The sequence below is a fragment of the Coprinopsis cinerea genome (genome assembly GCF_000182895.1).
Source record: "Coprinopsis cinerea okayama7#130 chromosome 7 map unlocalized cont3.7, whole genome shotgun sequence".
NCBI lineage: Eukaryota > Fungi > Basidiomycota > Agaricomycetes > Agaricales > Psathyrellaceae > Coprinopsis > Coprinopsis cinerea.
The window spans coordinates 597,359-613,831 of NW_003307538.1; the positions used below are offsets into that span (position 1 = coordinate 597,359).

The 16,473-nt window shown below is 51.6% G+C and overlaps 8 protein-coding genes across 8 annotated transcripts; 6 read left to right on the forward strand and 2 right to left on the reverse strand.

The window, feature by feature from the left end:
- Positions 1-115: 115 nt before the first annotated feature.
- On the forward strand, positions 116-859 carry CC1G_03988 (cytidine deaminase; the record flags this gene model as incomplete). Its single annotated transcript, XM_001831045.2, has 5 exons — positions 116-164; positions 242-349; positions 413-456; positions 517-557; positions 625-859. The coding sequence occupies 5 exons, from the start codon at positions 116-118 to the stop codon at positions 857-859; spliced, it is 477 nt and encodes a 158-aa protein (XP_001831097.2).
- A 672-nt stretch (positions 860-1,531) lies between these two features.
- Positions 1,532-2,747, forward strand: CC1G_03989 (hypothetical protein). The gene is made up of 3 exons (XM_001831046.2): positions 1,532-2,390; positions 2,449-2,530; positions 2,589-2,747. The coding sequence occupies exons 1-2, from the start codon at positions 1,683-1,685 to the stop codon at positions 2,449-2,451; spliced, it is 711 nt and encodes a 236-aa protein (XP_001831098.2). The 5' UTR covers positions 1,532-1,682; the 3' UTR covers positions 2,452-2,530; positions 2,589-2,747.
- Positions 2,748-2,980: 233 nt separating this feature from the next.
- On the forward strand, positions 2,981-4,207 carry CC1G_03990 (hypothetical protein; the record flags this gene model as incomplete). The annotated part of the gene is made up of 4 exons (XM_001831047.2): positions 2,981-3,072; positions 3,263-3,513; positions 3,582-3,922; positions 3,989-4,207. The coding sequence occupies 4 exons, from the start codon at positions 2,981-2,983 to the stop codon at positions 4,205-4,207; spliced, it is 903 nt and encodes a 300-aa protein (XP_001831099.2).
- A 913-nt stretch (positions 4,208-5,120) lies between these two features.
- Positions 5,121-6,434, forward strand: CC1G_03991 (hypothetical protein; the record flags this gene model as incomplete). The annotated part of the gene is made up of 2 exons (XM_001831048.2): positions 5,121-5,947; positions 6,010-6,434. The coding sequence occupies 2 exons, from the start codon at positions 5,121-5,123 to the stop codon at positions 6,299-6,301; spliced, it is 1,119 nt and encodes a 372-aa protein (XP_001831100.1). The 3' UTR covers positions 6,302-6,434.
- Positions 6,435-9,118: 2,684 nt separating this feature from the next.
- On the forward strand, positions 9,119-10,743 carry CC1G_14779 (hypothetical protein; the record flags this gene model as incomplete). Its single annotated transcript, XM_002910755.1, has 2 exons — positions 9,119-9,184; positions 9,257-10,743. 2 exons carry the CDS (start codon positions 9,119-9,121, stop codon positions 10,487-10,489), a joined length of 1,299 nt encoding a protein of 432 aa, XP_002910801.1. The 3' UTR covers positions 10,490-10,743.
- Positions 10,744-10,862: 119 nt separating this feature from the next.
- Positions 10,863-11,739, reverse strand: CC1G_03992 (hypothetical protein; the record flags this gene model as incomplete). The annotated part of the gene is made up of 3 exons (XM_001831049.2): positions 10,863-11,238; positions 11,299-11,439; positions 11,723-11,739. 3 exons carry the CDS (start codon positions 11,737-11,739, stop codon positions 10,863-10,865), a joined length of 534 nt encoding a protein of 177 aa, XP_001831101.2.
- A 371-nt stretch (positions 11,740-12,110) lies between these two features.
- On the reverse strand, positions 12,111-13,171 carry CC1G_03993 (hypothetical protein; the record flags this gene model as incomplete). The annotated part of the gene is made up of 5 exons (XM_001831050.2): positions 12,111-12,401; positions 12,458-12,514; positions 12,571-12,693; positions 12,751-13,067; positions 13,126-13,171. The coding sequence occupies 5 exons, from the start codon at positions 13,169-13,171 to the stop codon at positions 12,111-12,113; spliced, it is 834 nt and encodes a 277-aa protein (XP_001831102.2).
- Positions 13,172-13,381: 210 nt separating this feature from the next.
- CC1G_03994 (hypothetical protein) lies at positions 13,382-16,366 on the forward strand (the record flags this gene model as incomplete). Its single annotated transcript, XM_001831051.2, has 7 exons — positions 13,382-13,513; positions 13,563-13,872; positions 13,927-14,849; positions 14,913-14,997; positions 15,047-16,119; positions 16,170-16,237; positions 16,291-16,366. The coding sequence occupies 7 exons, from the start codon at positions 13,382-13,384 to the stop codon at positions 16,364-16,366; spliced, it is 2,667 nt and encodes an 888-aa protein (XP_001831103.2).
- Positions 16,367-16,473: the final 107 nt, after the last annotated feature.

The following is a 16,473-nucleotide window of genomic DNA, read 5'->3' on the forward strand; positions in this document are numbered from 1 at the left end:
GTTTTGCACGTGATCTAGCCCCTATTTCCTGCCCCACATGGAGCCTTGGATCGCGGTTTGCTATCTCTCCACCTGCTGCTGTCGCCATCGATTAGAGTCCTGCTAAGAGTAGAAGATGCTTTCTGAAGAACAGAGGAAGAAGTTGATTGAAGGCGCTTTTGCTGGTTCGTACTATCTGTTTTGGGGGCTCGAGGCGATCGATGCTGTGACCACTCGCTAACTCCGTTCTCTCATTTGTTAGCGAAAAAGGGGTCTTATAGCCCGTATTCGCGGTTTCCTGTGGGAGCTGCGTTGCTGACGGCGGAAGGTGAGATTGTGAAGGGTGCTAATATTGAGAATGCCTCGTATGGTACGTGTACACCCAAGATATATCAGACTGTATGCTATCTTTAACCGTGGTATGGATCTGTAGGTGGAACTATCTGCGCTGAAAGAACTGCAATTGTCAAAGCAGTCGTGCGTTATTCATCCTAGTAACCGCCCTCAACAATAACACTGAACGCAACCATACCATAGAGCGAAGGGTCGCGTCGATTCGTCGGTCTCGCAGTCGTGACGTACGTTCCATCTCCTTTCCACATCCAAAACCAGAGTCCCAATCTCACCACCGCAAAACGACGATAGCAACGTCCCGTCATCGATTTCGCCATGTGGGATGTGCAGGCAGGTTCTCCGCGAGTTTTGTGCGAATGAGATGCCTATTCTTTTGGTACCTGGTGATTATCCTCGTCCGTTGAAGGAGAATGAGACACCGGAGAAGGGGTATATCGAGGGCGGGGTTAGGTTGACGAACCTTGCGGAATTGCTTCCTGATAGCTTTGGGCCGGAGCAGTTGGAATTGCCTCGGGAGGAATCTTGATTTTTGAAGATGCGCGCGATTGTATAGGGAGGCTAATGATGGTTTGGACTTGGTTAGTTCGAACGGTGCTTTTGTCGAAGCTGGAATCCCATCAGCGGAAGTGTTTACTTTGACAGATTGGGATGTAAGTACTACATCAATGAGATCAAGTCGAGTACGGCAGAAACAACCTCCTCCAACTTCCAAGTCGGATTTTGGGATGGGGGATCGTATCTCGATCTATGTTCTCACATCGCACAAGGCGAGTGAAGCCAGGAACTCAATCTGTCATGGTATGAGTTTCGTGATCTTGAGTATACAACGTCATTGACCATGATTGCAAGCTGGCCGTGAGCTCAAACGTCCTTTGCATGTGCTAAACAGAGTTGCGCTCCAGACAATACGATCACTAAGGGGATAGACGCTCGTCATTCAATTTCACCAACAATTGGGAGTGTACCTCGACATCGACGGTCTTAGCGCCCGTCACAGCATCACTGATGTGAAGGAAGGCAGGAAGCATTCAGCCAATGAAAGTCATCTTATATTTGGACATAGACCCCTTTGAGGCTATTCCGTCCGTCAATTGTATTCACCGCCCATCGTAACGAGGCACTGTGATACGTCCATCACCCGCAAGACCATACTTAAAACATTAGGCCAGCGGTGTTGGTCGATCAGCCCCACCCTCTTCTTCCCTCCGCCTTTCCGCTTGGGAACTTGGTCCCAGCACCGTCGTCGTTCTTTGGTTCCTTATTTTCATTTGTTCGAAATTCTCTTTCGTTCTCTCTTTCGTTCTTTTCACACCCCTTCTCCCAGCCAGCAGCCGCTCTCTACAGCCACGATGGAAGGAAAGCGCCCAACATCAACGTCGATTTTCTCTTCCGTCTTCCTTTACTCTACCAGCCTATTTTCGATCATCAGCATCCCTATCTTTGTACTATCGATCTTCAACTTTGGTCTCATTAGTAGGTGGTACAATGGCGCCATCGCCGGCGCGAGCTTCGTGTTCGGCCTTGCTTTGCTCTACCTCAGGCGACGCGAACGCGTCCGGGCTACACCCACTATGGTCACAATGACGCTTCCAGTGCATTCACCAAAGCCTATGGACGACGCAGAGTCGGTTATCAAGGCTGGATCGGACGAAGCAGCTCAGCCCGGCGAACCATCACCTATTCCTACCATCTCCACTCCATCGACAACAGAGGCGGCCAAAGCAGCAGCAGAAGCGGACCCTATATTCCCCATCATCCACACCATGCTCGTCCTCATCCCCCTCATCGTCCTCACCCTCGGCTACCTCGTCGCCTTCGCCATCATGACCGACATCACCATCCGAGGCGGGCAAAAGAGCACCCTCCCAGCCGAACGCGATCCCAAGATGACGTATCCTTGGAATATCAAAGTTCAAATTGCGCAGACGGCGTGTATTGGTGTGCAGATGGTTGTTGTGGGTATTTCGGCTGTTGCTTCGTATGTTGGGAGGGCGAGAATTGCGAGAGAGTCGGATGAGAGGAGGGAGGAGGCTGAGTGTGGGTTTGAGCCGTCGCAGGTTAGTCCGGTGGGCTTGGAGTTTGTAGTGGTGAAGATGGATTGACGGTTGGTGACAGTAAAGCGGCATAAAACAAGATAGGAAGAAAGTTGTTTGGATACCCGCTGTAGGTGGTGGTTCCGTTCAAGTCATTGGTGGAGGTAAGTGTACCAGGATCCCTCGCTGCTACGTCAAATTGACTTCGAATGGAAATTACAGACGCATTCAGGCAGCTTTGGAAGTGCCAAGGATTATGTTTCCCGCTGGTCGGGAATTAGTAACTTAACTATGCAAAGGCCTGGGGCCTTTTCTAACCTTATTGTGCTGGCGCTATGTTGTATCTCTTCCAATTCAAAGTTCAATTGTGGGGGCCCACTTAATTCAGTGACGCTTTGAAAAAGTAGTATATCTTTAAAGACTCAATCTATGTCACTTCACTAACGAACAGTCAGCCGCTCAACTAGACTCTGTGGGCGTTGAATGCCGTTCCATGCAATCAATATAAGCGCCCAGGCCCCTTTCGGTCCGTCGCGGGATTACTAAGGGGCCGGCTGGGGCCGGCCCTACTGCATCCGAGATTACTGGCGTTGGAGACATCGTCCTCGACGTCGATGGCGACGAGCACGCTCGCAAAGAGAACCCGGTTTCCTCTAATTCTCGACACATCACGCCAAGGCTTTGAGCTAGAACAAACCTATAGTTTGTGAGTTACCGGTGTATTGAGCCAATGTCACTGCTGACAGCGGAAAATGTAGGGCTCATTAATTAGGTTCTGCATACATGTCGCTTCAGGTTTCCAAGTACCGACTTGGGGACAGCCTAGGGTACCGTATGTGCCCTAGAGCGATGATTCGACTTCACTGGGGTCCGGCAAATGAACATGTTCATCCCAGAAGATCGATCCACTGCTTCCTGGTGAACGGCGAGGGCGACAAAACCACCGCTCCACGCGCAGCAGTGTCTGGTCGTCGTCGAAGTGAATGGTCTCGACCTGGCAGCCGAACCTATGCAACCGTGGTGGATGATGCCGCACAAGGCCAGCCTCCCAAGTCGCCATACCCGTATCCAACGCACCCTAGTCCATCTGCTCACCAGATATTCCACCTCCCACCCGGTGCGACGCAGGCTCAGATCAAGGCTCGCTGTGCGTATCTTCGAATTCAATACTTTTGAAAGGGCTAATCACCGACTTTGATTGAAATGAATCTCTAGATTATGAATTGGTGCGATGTCACCATCCCGATTCACATCACTGTCGCGTTCTACCTCCTCAAGTTGCCCACGCGCGCTTTCAATCGATCGTTGCGGCATACGACTACCTGCGAGGCAAGGCGTCATCGCATCTACCAGGTGCCAGATCATATGGTTGGAATGGGTCCCAATCGAACTTTGATCCATACCTCCACGAACTTGCGCGTCGTCGGCGAGCGCAACAGGCTGCGCGAGAAGAGCAAAGCTGGTACACTGGGTTTGCCGCTCCGAAGGGTTGTCAGGCCGAAGACTACAAGGAAGATGGGATAAAGGAACGCACGATTTTCGTGCTAGGTATCATCGTGAGTGTTCTTCGTGATGTTATGGTTGACGTCTTACTTCACCACGCTGACCGTCCTTTGACCTAGGCCCTTATCATCGGCGTCTATCCGAGCTTTGTCCTGTACCCTTTCCAGCTGGACAAGAACCACAAAGCGGCAGTGGTGAATCTGGCTCAAGCTAGGAGCGAAGCGAGAGAGTTTGGTAGCGAGCGGCGTGCTGAAATTAGGAAACGTGTGCAAGCGATGAACAAGTCGGCCCCTGAAGCACCCTCCGCGACTGGCGAATCTCAAGGACCTGCCCCGTGAACTTAATGTCGTTCGGTTAGGTACACATTTTTGAACCATGTTGAACATGGTAAAGGGCAAATATGACTGTCTTTTTTTCTCTCCGGCTTACTAGGTCGCATGCAACTGCTGATGATCGCAAGTTCTCCGTCATGATGCTCGTCTTCTTTTGTCACTCAGGCTGAAGGACACGTCGTTGCATACCGCATGCGCATTGGGAGATTGCAGCGCTATACCTGTCTCTGATGGCTAGGTCGGGTATCTAAACACTCCCAAGAGGGACAAGTCTGGAATCTGACCGATCTATGAGTTGAGCAACGAGGGCCTCACCGTGCCCAGAAAACGTGGTCGAGGCAATCGCGATTGGGAATAGGTAAAAGGTGACCTTAATTCCGAATATCCAGGTATGTGATTTCCCTTACCTTCTCACGCCGCTTCTAACGCTCCATTTTTGCAGATATGAGAGATGACGCTCGGTGAAAATTTGGCTCGTCCTGCTTCAAGACCCCTTGGAAGTTGCACACAGGAAGCCTTTATCGACTGAGCATTATCTGATCACTCTCGGTAAATTAACCTTCCTCGTAAATCTCCAATGACCTCGTTGGGTCCTCGCTGATCATCGCCACATCGATGGTCACTGGCAGGTCAGCTGGCCCGGAGACAACCGAAAGGCGGTCATTGCGAAGACTTTCTGTCCCAGCCCCTTTCCATCGTTTTGAGCCTCAGGTTTGGAGACAACGACCGCTACCCTTCCTAGGTAACACGATCAGTTTAACTTGTCATCCTTTGCTAATTTCCGGGTTTCGACTTCGGCTTGTGGCGGGATCGCTCGATCCTTGCGGGCCCTCAACGCATTCCGATGGATTTATATTGAGAGGCGCACATTTCTCTGTTCCGCTCCATGGATTTCCTCCACCCTAACCCTACAAGCAGAATGGACCAATGTCCTCCGGAAATCTGGATTCGAATTTTCTCACTCGCATGCACCGACGATGGCACCACTGGTCGATCGCTTTCCCTCGTCTCCGGCGCCTTCAACACGTTGTCGAAGCCCTTCAAGTACCAGTCCATCGCCTTGACTCGCTCAAAGCGCGTTCTTTCCTTCAACGCCCAACTGGACCGACTCCCATCGGACGATAGAAGAGTGAAATATCTCTTCGTCCACTGCCCGCACGTTTTCTTGGATAACGACGACGATGGAGATGACGACTATGAGGGGTCATCAAGCTCGGGGTCAGGATCGACTGGAAGCTACGACGATTCTGCCTATCAATCCGACTATCAGGCATCATCGCCAAGGCTCCTCAGCGAGCTCAACGACCTCGCTACGGAGGCCCACGAAGCACGGCAGAACAGGGAGGACGAAGACTTCGACATGGCAGACAGTACATCATCCGTTGCGTTTCGGGAACAACTTTCTCAAGCAGACGACATCGTCTCAAAATCCCTTTTCGATCTCCTCCAGAAGATTTCGCCCACGCTCGAACTTCTGTCCCTGTACTATGTCTCCTGTCAAGGGCGGCTGATCGAGGAGATGATCCCTCCTCTTCCTCACCTTCGGGAACTATGCCTCTTCAGACGGTTCTCGGACGAACTTGCTATTGAACCAGAGACCGAGGATAGAGCTTCAATGCTATTTCCCGTTCTCGAGAGACTCCACCTAAGTGGATACTTGGAAGAACGCCCGACCAGGATAGGTGAAACCGTCGCGGATTTGGCCCCGTCTCTGCGAGTGCTTCGCATTCCAAAACATTCGTACAAGTAGGCTTTTCATCCCTGTTTTTCAATGGGTTTTCTGACTCTGTGAATCTCTATTCCTCTAGTCCAATCCATCTCCCTCCGCAACCCATACGATTTGGTCCCCTGATCGAAGTGGTTATCTTGGAGCCGCCGCCGATCAACTCTCAGTTCCCAAACGAGTCTTTCCTGCCGACAAACATCACGCAAGAGAGTCTTTCCATGACTGCGGATGATCCCATGGGTTTAGCTGACCCTCGCGTCAGGGTGGTTATGATGCATCCCTCTCCCCATGAAGATCGATACCATCCGGAAGTCTGGAAACGGGATTGGCTTCGTCGAGTGGAGGGTGGTGAAGGGTGCTGGACTGTTGCATAAAGGCGATTGGGAAGATTTCGATGTAGGGCTTTGGTTTGGTATGTGGTTATGTCTGTCAGTGGATGTTCTAGCGAGATGTGAACGTCGTTACCTCACTGTGTGTTATTATTTAAATAATGATGGCGGGGGCACTGGTTCATTGATGCGCTACTATTGCCCGAGGTTGGGCCAGAGGCGGGAAGTTCATCTGCCTTTTTCTGGCCTACCATCACCATCAGAGCTTGAGGCAGGCGCCAGGCTACGTACGCGCTTTCTATTCTCTTGAATCCAGCAACTCGTCAGTCTGAAGGGCATGGTGGTCCCAACTGAATACAGGGGCTTGTAATTCGTAACGGGTGCGCTTTCGGTTTCCGGCGATTTCCACAACTGAAATGTATATATTCCCATTTCCTCTAGCCTTGGGCGCCCTTTGCACATGCCACCTCGCTGCCAGACTCCCTAAAGGAGACTTTGCGAAGCCATCCCCATAGGTGACCATCAGTGACGTTGGACGCCGATGGCAATACAGTACTTCAGGTATGTTCCATGATGTTGATAAGGTCACTTTCTGGATGGTTTCTAGGGTCTGTCATAGCACCCCAGAAACGAGGTCGTGCAGGATCAAACGCGGATATACTGAGGCTTCCGGTTCCTTCGTACGTTGACGCCATTCTATGTTCCACCCATCATGATCGAGAAACGTTCTGTGATACGCTCATTGTCAGTGTCTATGGTACCGAACACTTCTGGATGTGTTTTCCGGAGGGTTTTTGTGATGGTGAAAGTTGTTTAGGGGTATTCACTAACCTACTCTGACCCCAACCTGACCCAGCGGGCGTCGACGATAGGAGCTGACCTTCTTCAATACAGTCGTATGCAATCCCGCGGGAGCGCACCCGCGTACGAGCCTCCAGAGATTTGGGTATGGTAGTTGTCGATTTCCATGGGCTGGGTTGAGGCAGTTCGTCGATACCGAATCCAGGGGTGTCGGATAGCTCTCTGCTCTTAGAAGAGGATGCCAAGGGGGCGACTGTACCCCATCGCACCGACAACGCCGATCCAAAATAGCTCGGATGTCGCGGTTATCGGCTCTGGAGATGTCGATGAGAACACAGCGAACGTCTGCAGCTTAGACGACTGTATCTATCCGAGCTGGTCTTCCAATCTCTCTTGGAATTGCTTCTATTTTTGGACGGGTGTCGGAACTGGCATGGAGCCACATCACTCTAGACAAATGTCCGTTATCTCATTCCGTGGAGCCCGTTGCCGTTTGAGCGAACTCTCCTGGACCAGCGCCCAGATCGTGCCAAGCACATCAGCAAAACCCAGATATGATTACCAGAAATTTTGGCCACCTTGTATGGTTCGTAATTTCTTGTCAACACGCGGGATCTTGTAGACCTTATAAGAAAAAGTGGGAAAGTGACATGATCTTTCGTAGCTTATAAGATTATCTTGAACGTGGTAAGATTTCTCGGAACCTTGCAAGGTTGCTCTATCCTCGCAAGGTTCCCAGGATCCTTGTAAGATTGTCCAAAGCCCCTCAAGGATCGCGACGTCGCGTTGTCTGGGATCACTGCTGCCCTCATAGAGAAGAGACCAACCTATTGAACTTTGAAGTAAACCAAAAAGTTTGAGACAGGAAAATTGATAGCATTGGACTACTAATACGCGACATTTCTGCGCTGTTTTGAGGCGACTGGGAATCGATGTACTCTAGATCTTTAGTATATTGAATCCATAGATGTCACGACGTCAACTATAAACATAGCCGCGGCGAGAGGTCTCTGGGAGGGGTGGGAAGCTCGCACGCCAGAAAAGGGATAGGCAAGATTGCAAGGACTTGGGGAAATTAGAAGGAAGCCGAGGAGAATGTAAGAACGTCACTTCACATTGCAAGGTAAAGGTAATGTACTACCAACATTACAAGGTAACAGTAAATATTATAAGCTTTCGACAAACCTTGCAAGGTTTGACGAAGCTTACGGGATCTTTTGGAGGTTCCGATCAAAACGTCATTCCTTACAACGATACGTCATTCTTACCATACCCGTAAGCTCTCGGAATCATATCTAGGTTTTGCTGATGCATCGGATTCAGACGCGCCGGACATATTGGGGTCGGGAGTTTCCTTAATGGGTACGTCCGGCGGCATAGTTCTTGGGAAATTGAGGGAACATTTAGCTGAACCTGAAAGGAACCGTAGCCTCCTTGCATCCTGGATTTGAGAGAACCGACTCAGATTTTCATTGTTAAGGGAATGGGACAATGGCTGCGTAAAAGGAGCCCGTGGGCATGACGGCGTTTACCCCGTGCTCTCGTTACAGCTAAATATAGAATTCACTTTCCATCACATACTTATGTATGCTTTGACGACTTCTGAGAAGGCTGTTCTATTCAATGGACTAATCAATCGGGTCATCAAGAACTTACACCATGGTGTCCACCGCAAAGAGCTATATGTCTTTGTTCCGGTAAGTTGTTGCAGTTAGTCATGAAGCAGATGGCAAGATTTCTGTTCAGATGTTATTTGTTCTACTTATGTCGGAAAGGAAATGTTATGCACAGGTCTCCAAATAATGGATACGCTACCGAACTATAAGAGCTACAGCGATCTCTCTCCCCAGTCCCCAGTCTCCCCCAAACATTTCATCTTCATTGGTCAGTTCTCTAGTCCCTTGTCCAGTACCACATCCTGAAGCTCACCGCTCTTATCCAGCTTAAAACATTACTGCAGCCGGCCTCCAGTAACCCCAATCCATATCTTACATTACGGTCAGCACCAGATCTCATCCTCCAAAATGCGAGGAACTCACTCCCGTCAACACACAGACAAAAATGCGATTCACAGCTGCAACTATCCTTACAGCCGTCTTCCTCGCAAGTTCTGGCGCTCTCGCATTCGTAAGTATCCGTCACCTTGAAGCATTGCACGCTTCTGATCCGCCTTGGTCGTCCATCATTAATTGGCATCAGTTCGACGACGAATCATACGAGGTCCGGGACATCAACGATGTCGACCTCTTCGAACGAGACTTCGACTACGAATTGGAGACCCGCGAGCCTCGCCGCCGCCGGGGAGGCGGACGACGCCACAGCAAGGGACGGTTCAACGCTATCGCTGGTGCTCTAGGTGATGCTGCCGGTCAAATCGGAGGTGCTGCTGTCCAGGGCGCCATGGCCCAGCGTGATTTCCTGGATGAATTCGATCTCGTCGAGCGTGACTTCGATGACTTTGAGCTCGAAGCTCGCGAGCCCCGCCGCCGCCGCGGTGGAAGGAGACGCGGCAGCAGCGGACGATTCGACTCTGCTGTTGGAGCCCTCGGCAACGCTGTTGGCCAGATTGGTGGCGCTGCTGTCGAAGGTGCCATGGCCCAACGTGATTTCTTCGATGAACTCGATCTTGTCGAGCGTGATTTCGACGACTTCGACCTTGAGGCTCGATTCAGAGGTGGCCGTGGAGGTCGCGGCGGTCGTCGTCGGGGTGGGCGTCGTGGTGGATTCCGTGGTGGACGTGGAAGGAGAGGTGGACGGGGAGGATTCGGCGGAGGCCCTGGCGCTGCTGCTGCCCAGGCTGCTGGTGGCGCTGGAGGTGGTGAAGCCCCAGCTGAGCGCTCCTTCACTGACTACGACGACTTGTTCGAGCGAGACTTCGATGATTTCGATTTCGAAGCCCGTGAGCCCCGTCGCCGCCGCGGTGGTGGACGACGTGCCAGCAAGGGACGTTTCAACGCAGTTGCTGGTGCCCTCGGCGACGCTGCCGGACAAATCGGTGGTGCTGCAGTTCAAGGCGCTATGGCCCAGCGTGACTTCGAGGACGAACTCGAAGCCCGTAGGTTTGGCAAGATCTTCCGTGGAATCCGTAATCGCTTCCGCGGAGGAGGAAGTGCTGCAGTCGATGCCGCTGCTCAAGCCGCCAGTGCAAACCAAGCCCGCGAATTCGACGAGTTCGAGCTTAAAGCTCGTGAGCCCAGGAGGGGAGGATTTGGTCGCCGTGGAGGACGCCGCCGCCGTGGTCGTGGCCGTGGCCGAGGACGCAGAGGTGGCTTTGGTGGTGCTGGTGCTGGCGCTGCTGGCGAGGCTGGTGGTGCAGCCGCTGGTGCCGCAAGCGCTGAGGCTGCCGCTGCACCGGCCGCGCGATCCCTCGACGAAGTCGAGGTTGAGGCTCGTGAGCTCGCTGTTTCGAGCCCAATCGAGGTTAGCGCCTAAATTTCTCGCTATTTACCATCCACCATCCACTCTACACCATTGGTATTTTTAAATTATTTTGTAGTTTTCACATTCTGCATCCGCATACACTGCCTTCCATTATGTATCCTGATCATCTCAGCGCGGGGTCGTCATCGAATGTGATGAAATAATACTCACTGTGCTATCTTCGCTAGTAGCTCTATGCGGAGGGTCAATGGTAGTAGATAGGCAGAACTTAAACTTGATTCCTGCGCGGAACGATTCCGCTTTCTAAAATTGGATCGGAGTCCAAATAGCAGAGTGCTCGGCCAACCCGAGATCTTTGATCATGAATTAAGCAAGTTGCTTTAAATACATGGTGAACTTGATGGAATACAACGTGAAATAAATACTAGGATGCAACACCCATTACTCTCCTCGAAGCAGGGGAGGGAGCTGGGTGGCCTACGGCAAAGTTTTGACAACTTTGGGAGGGCTGAGAAATCACGGAAACATGGACAGTAACTGGTAGAGACGGAAGAAAGGAAGAAAAACGAGCAACCTGCTCGTGTACTTTGGGCCATTGTGGGCTACTGCGCTCTTCTTCGTCATCGTCATACTCATCGCCCTCCTTTCCGTTGTTGTCGTCCACCGGATCGTCGTCGATATATACGGTAATCAGGATCTCCACCTCCTCCAAGTCCGGGAAGCGCATGTTGTCCGACAGAACTGTTTCCAAAATATCCCAGTGGACATGGGCTTCAAAGAATTCACAGAGCTCCTCGGCGCTGAACACCATCAACTCAACATCAAATGTCTTGAGTCAAGTTGCTGGCGAATCCGCGAACGAGGTCCCGATGATGCGGATTAGATCCTTCCCCTCGCGGACAGGCATTCCCAGGAGTCTCAAGAAAAATCGGGTAAGGCTAGATGCTTTGTTGAGACCGAGGCGAAAATCTCCCTCAGAAAAGATGGTACAATGTTGGAATCTGCAGAGATATTAAAGGATGGGAGAGTCAGACAACCGCAACAAGGGTAAAACGTGGGTGACTTGCCTGAAGTTCCTAATGTGATCTCGATATTCTCGAGAGAGTTCGTCTTAGAGCTCCGAATGATGATCTCGATGGCGATGGTGAAGAACCGAGGGCTCTCAGTCAGCGCGATTGCCCTGAAATAGTGAATATTGTTGAAGCACAAGACTCAGTAGGCTGCTCCCATGTCCCTTGAGTGGGCTGACGGGCGAATATCACATCAAACATATAGCTAGCTGACGAGCCGAGGGTGAACATAAGCACTACACCAATGTCTCAGCCAACAAGGATAGTACACCTACATTGCTGGGTCAGCTGAGGTAGGGATATACCCATGATAAATAGGTCAGCCTGGGCTGGTATAATTCTCGTAGCAATCACTTGTGATGGAATTTCCTGATCGCATCATTTCCTCCCCTGAGATCATTCCCCCTTTACCAATTTTGGCTACCGCCCATCCAAGCTGCGGGAATTTCAATACCAGGAATCCCGCGAATTCCCCATCTATGTGGTGGTGTTTTGGGATGGATCAAACCATGTATTGGCTACCATGCACGTCTCCATACTACGTAGGCATACCCAACGACAAGTCTGGGGAAATACTTAAAACAAACAACGAGAATCTAAAATCAATGGCCCATGCTGAGAATCCCACCATCTTGAGCTATAAGAGCGCGCGCCCAGATTGCTCCGTCCAACAGGGACAACTGGTTGTCGACGCGCATTTGGAGGTTCAGAAGACTCTCCATAGCCTTCACCTCTTGTTTAACCTGCGAGCGAAGTGTTTCAAGGTGCTTCTCTAAGCACAAGGGCAGGGTAATGGAAGCATCCCAGCCCCCCATCGCGATGAAAAGATGGTGCTCCAAACCACCTTCCCCGTGGGTCTTGGATTCTCCTGGATTGTCCCCTCGAACTTCAGACTAACAACGATCAATCAGGTTGCGCAAGGAAGGTGAAAAGAAACGACGGTACGGACCTCTGGTCCTTCCTCGTGGGTCTTGGATCGTCCCGTACTGTCCCCTTGAGATTCAGACTAACAAAGATCGATCAGGTTTCGCAAGGAAGATGAAACGAAAGGAAGATACAAACCTCTCGTGCCGAAGTCGACGCATTCGGGCCTTTCTTGCAATTTGTATTCCCCGTCGAAGTGGCTGATGTACCCAGGACCGGTGGTCTGGCCAAAAGTCTCTCTAGTTCATCATCGTCGATCTCCTTCATTGCAATATGTTACTCCAGGGACAGTGATAGGAACATTGATTGGAAACGTACCTCTAGCGCGCCGAGATCCTCCTCATTCACCGCATCTGAGTCGTGCGGGAATTCCATTTCAGCATCCGAGTCTCTGTCGATGCCCGATTGCATTCCATCGATGCAATCGATAGAGAGCAACGCTTCAAAATCGACATCTTCATCATATGCATCCTCCAGCTCCTCTGCGGGGTGGTCTTCGCTGGGGGATGGTGGATGGGATTCAGTTCCCCCAAATCGATGAGAAGATGAGACGGTGGTTGAGGGCGCTCGAGAAGGGGGTAACGTCGTAGTCGATGTGAGTGAGGGCGAAAACAGATCATCGAAATCCTGGGGCCCTGTAAGTAGACCACATATGACTCAATGAAAACTTGGCGAAGGTGGGATTGTGCGTACCTAAGTTCTTGACCTTGCCTTTTTTTGCCGTCTTCTTGCTTGCCATTGTTCAAGTGGGGAAGCTTGTGGTGGAGGTTGGGGGAAAGGTAAAGAACCCAAATGCCGGCCCAATATATCAGACTGCTGGATTCGATTTCGCATTCTGCCGGTATGTCAGATCCTCTTCTGATAACGAGGGCACGGGGCTTACCTGGCCAGAACCGCATTCCACACCTGGATCTTCATCATTCCCCGCGCAAAGTCTCCTACCATCGCCATGCCACCTAAGAATGACAATCTTGTACCTTCGACTACACTGAAGCGGCGGATTGATATGTTGGTAGATGAGTTGTACGCCAGTGAATCGAGGGATGGAGTCACGAATTTGGAAAAAGTTCGACCGCTTTTGGTGAGTTCAATCTATAGCATCAGATACACAGACTCACCTGTTAACTTAGCGGAATGTTCTGGCCACAGCCACGAAAGAGAAATGTCGCAACGACCGAGTCCTAGGTCCTGAAATCAAGGCGGCGTTAGAGCAGGCAGCCATTCACAAACACTATGTCCTTCCCGAGGTCGAAGGCACCACTTTCGATGCGACTTTCATGAACCAATTTCCCAATCGGGTGGAATCTACAAACAACATGTTAGAGGGCGGAGCAGGGGACAGTGGTGGGCGAAAGCGAGGAAACGACAATTCACCGGACCAGTTGAGGAAGAAACCTAAAGGATCCCAACAGCACCAAGAGGACAAGGTGGAAGAGACGAGTAAGTTTGTGCGGGAAATGTTCGGGAATCAGAAGGACTCACATTCCATTGAAGGCTCAAACCCCGCAAACCCCGCACACCATTCGGTGGCAATTCAAGGGCATGAACAACCTGCGCCGTTCTCAGGTGGAGGGAATTCGGAGGAGAGGCCGGGAAAGCGGGTAACAGGCGGGGGAGCAATGGAAGGTGTACAGGGAGCGGGTGGGGGGGCTGGAGAGGCTGCGGAGAAAAATGGAGATGCGGAGGAATTGGCGAAAGCCGTTGAAGGAGAGGTTGCGCGACCAGACGACGACGTGTCCATGGATGAAGAACCAGCCGCGTCTACGATGGGGGAGGAGGCCAGAACTAGTAATGAGGCTCACCCCGATACAATTCCACCATCCACAGACAATACCGCAGTTGGCCAGTTCGGACGTCAGCACAAGTTGACTTACGCGTTGCTGTACGAGTGGAAGTTAACATCTCAGAAGATCGAGTCGTTGGAGAAGCGGAAGAAGGCGATTGTGGAGCTTTTCGGGTCGGATCGCTGTGACAATTGCTCAGCGGCTGGTGTGACGGGGAGGTGCCTTCGCCCAGCTTCATTCTCCTGTCTCAGATGCAACGCCATTCACAGGGCGTGTGTATTCCCCAACGATGGAGTACGAACCACTCATAAGCCGAAAAGGCCTGGTCGTGGTGGGAGGAAGAAAAGCGCTGCGACCGTCGAGTCCTCGGAGGAGGGGGAAGTTGAGGAACAGCCAGCCAGCAGGAACACGAAGGCCAAGGGGAAGTCGCATTCGAGATCGACCATCGACGACTCAGTATTGGAAGTCCCAAAACAAAAGGGCCGAGCGTCCAGTCGCGAAAAGAGTACCAGCGAACCCAGCAGTCGAGCGATGTCCCAAATCCCAACCATCAAAATTCAGCCCCAAAGGTTCACTCGGAGTAGCACGGCGAGTATGACGGAGGGGAATGGTTTCCAGGGCCCTACAATTGTGGTAAGCCCTTCGATCGCCCCTGGATTCCCTGTATGCACCAACGGAATTGTATATTCCTTCCAGGGTCAGAGGGAAGGGGGTACGTATCACCTCTACTCTACCCCAGCATCTTCAAGACACGTCTCTCCGTATCCTGGCCAAAACGAAGGTCAGTTCCACCAACCATTAGATATGCATCAGTACTCACCATGTTTCAGTCACAGTCATTGCCGATGGACCGTCTCCGCTACAAGATGGTCCCCTCATTGCGCTCGCTTCTCAACTTCGAAGCGAAATTCGCCAGGTCGACTCCCGGATTAGCTCGCTGGACTACAGTCTACTTCATGGGGAACATCTCGGCATGATTTCTCAACGGTCCTCCCTCCGCAACGAATTCTTGAACCACGATGACGAATGGAAGGAGAAAGTCGAGCTGCACATCAACAAAACGATGTCCGCACTTGAGCAGTGGAAGCTCGGTGCGGTTGTGGAGATAAAGTCTCAATTGGAGGAGGTGATTCGGGGGCAATCCACAGATCTTTCGAACTCCATTGAAGATCAAATCTCCGCACGGATCAACAACTTGTTTTGTCCCAGCCAACTCCGGGGAACGATCTCCGAAGCACTTACCAACTGTCTGTCAACTGAATTTCAAGCCTATCTCACCGCTCACAAGGGTTTCTTCCACCAACTGATCGAAGAAAGGTTGGATCATGGGCTGCGGGCTTTTATGGATGCCGAGTTGGACAACCGGGTACGGGCGATTGTAGATGAGAAGGTTAAAGAAAGGCTGGTGCGAGCCCCTGTTGGACCACTGGAGGCATCCCCCCAGACTCAGTCAGTTCTCGACGAGATGGAATCTCGTACGAGGGTCATCATTGGGGAATCCATGAAGCAGTACACCCGGGTGCAAGACAACATCGAGCGTTTGGAGACGAGATTCCAGCGTGCGCTATCGACTATATCGAAGGACGTTGCAGGCCATCAGGAATCATTGTTGTCCCTTTGGAGGGACATGGAACCTTTGAAGCCATACGGTAATCCCTTGATGCAGCTGCTTGGACAACTGGTCACATCCATGCCCCAGCATCGTGAAAACTCCGCACCAGGTATCGCAGGACCCTCGACACTCCATCCCCCCCTCTTGTTTGAGGAACAACCCCGGCCCCAGACTCCCAGCTCCAGAAACCAGGACTTCAACCTCTCTTCGTTCCTCCAAAGCACCCCGGCGGTCCAAGGCAATCTCTCTACGGTCCAATGGGAACAACCCCTCGGCTTTGAGCACTCCCTGGTAAGCAGCATAGTCGCCCTCACATGACACAGGCCCTTACATTGATTTAGGACGTGAATTTCGAGACAGGGAACTCGGCCACAGCGACATCTGGGCTTCCATCCATGTCCGATAGCATGTGGGGTAGTGAACTTACCTCATTCAATACGACTGGGATGAACCATCCCCGAGCCTCAACGACCGCATCCTCTACTTCCAGCCACCCAAACAGCTCATCAACCGAATCAGCATCGAACGAATCCCATGACGAGAACAGTGTTTCTCCATTCATCCCTAGGACAGGTGGTAAAGGGAATCCCGCACCCCGCATGAAGTAGTGTAAAAGTATATACAAACACATCGTATGAAGTAGTG

What these genes read in the sequence shown, in the direction of transcription:
- CC1G_03989 (XM_001831046.2), top strand. Translation starts at nt 1,683, where the DNA reads ATGGAAGGAAAGCGCCCAACATCAACGTCGATTTTCTCTTCCGTCTTC.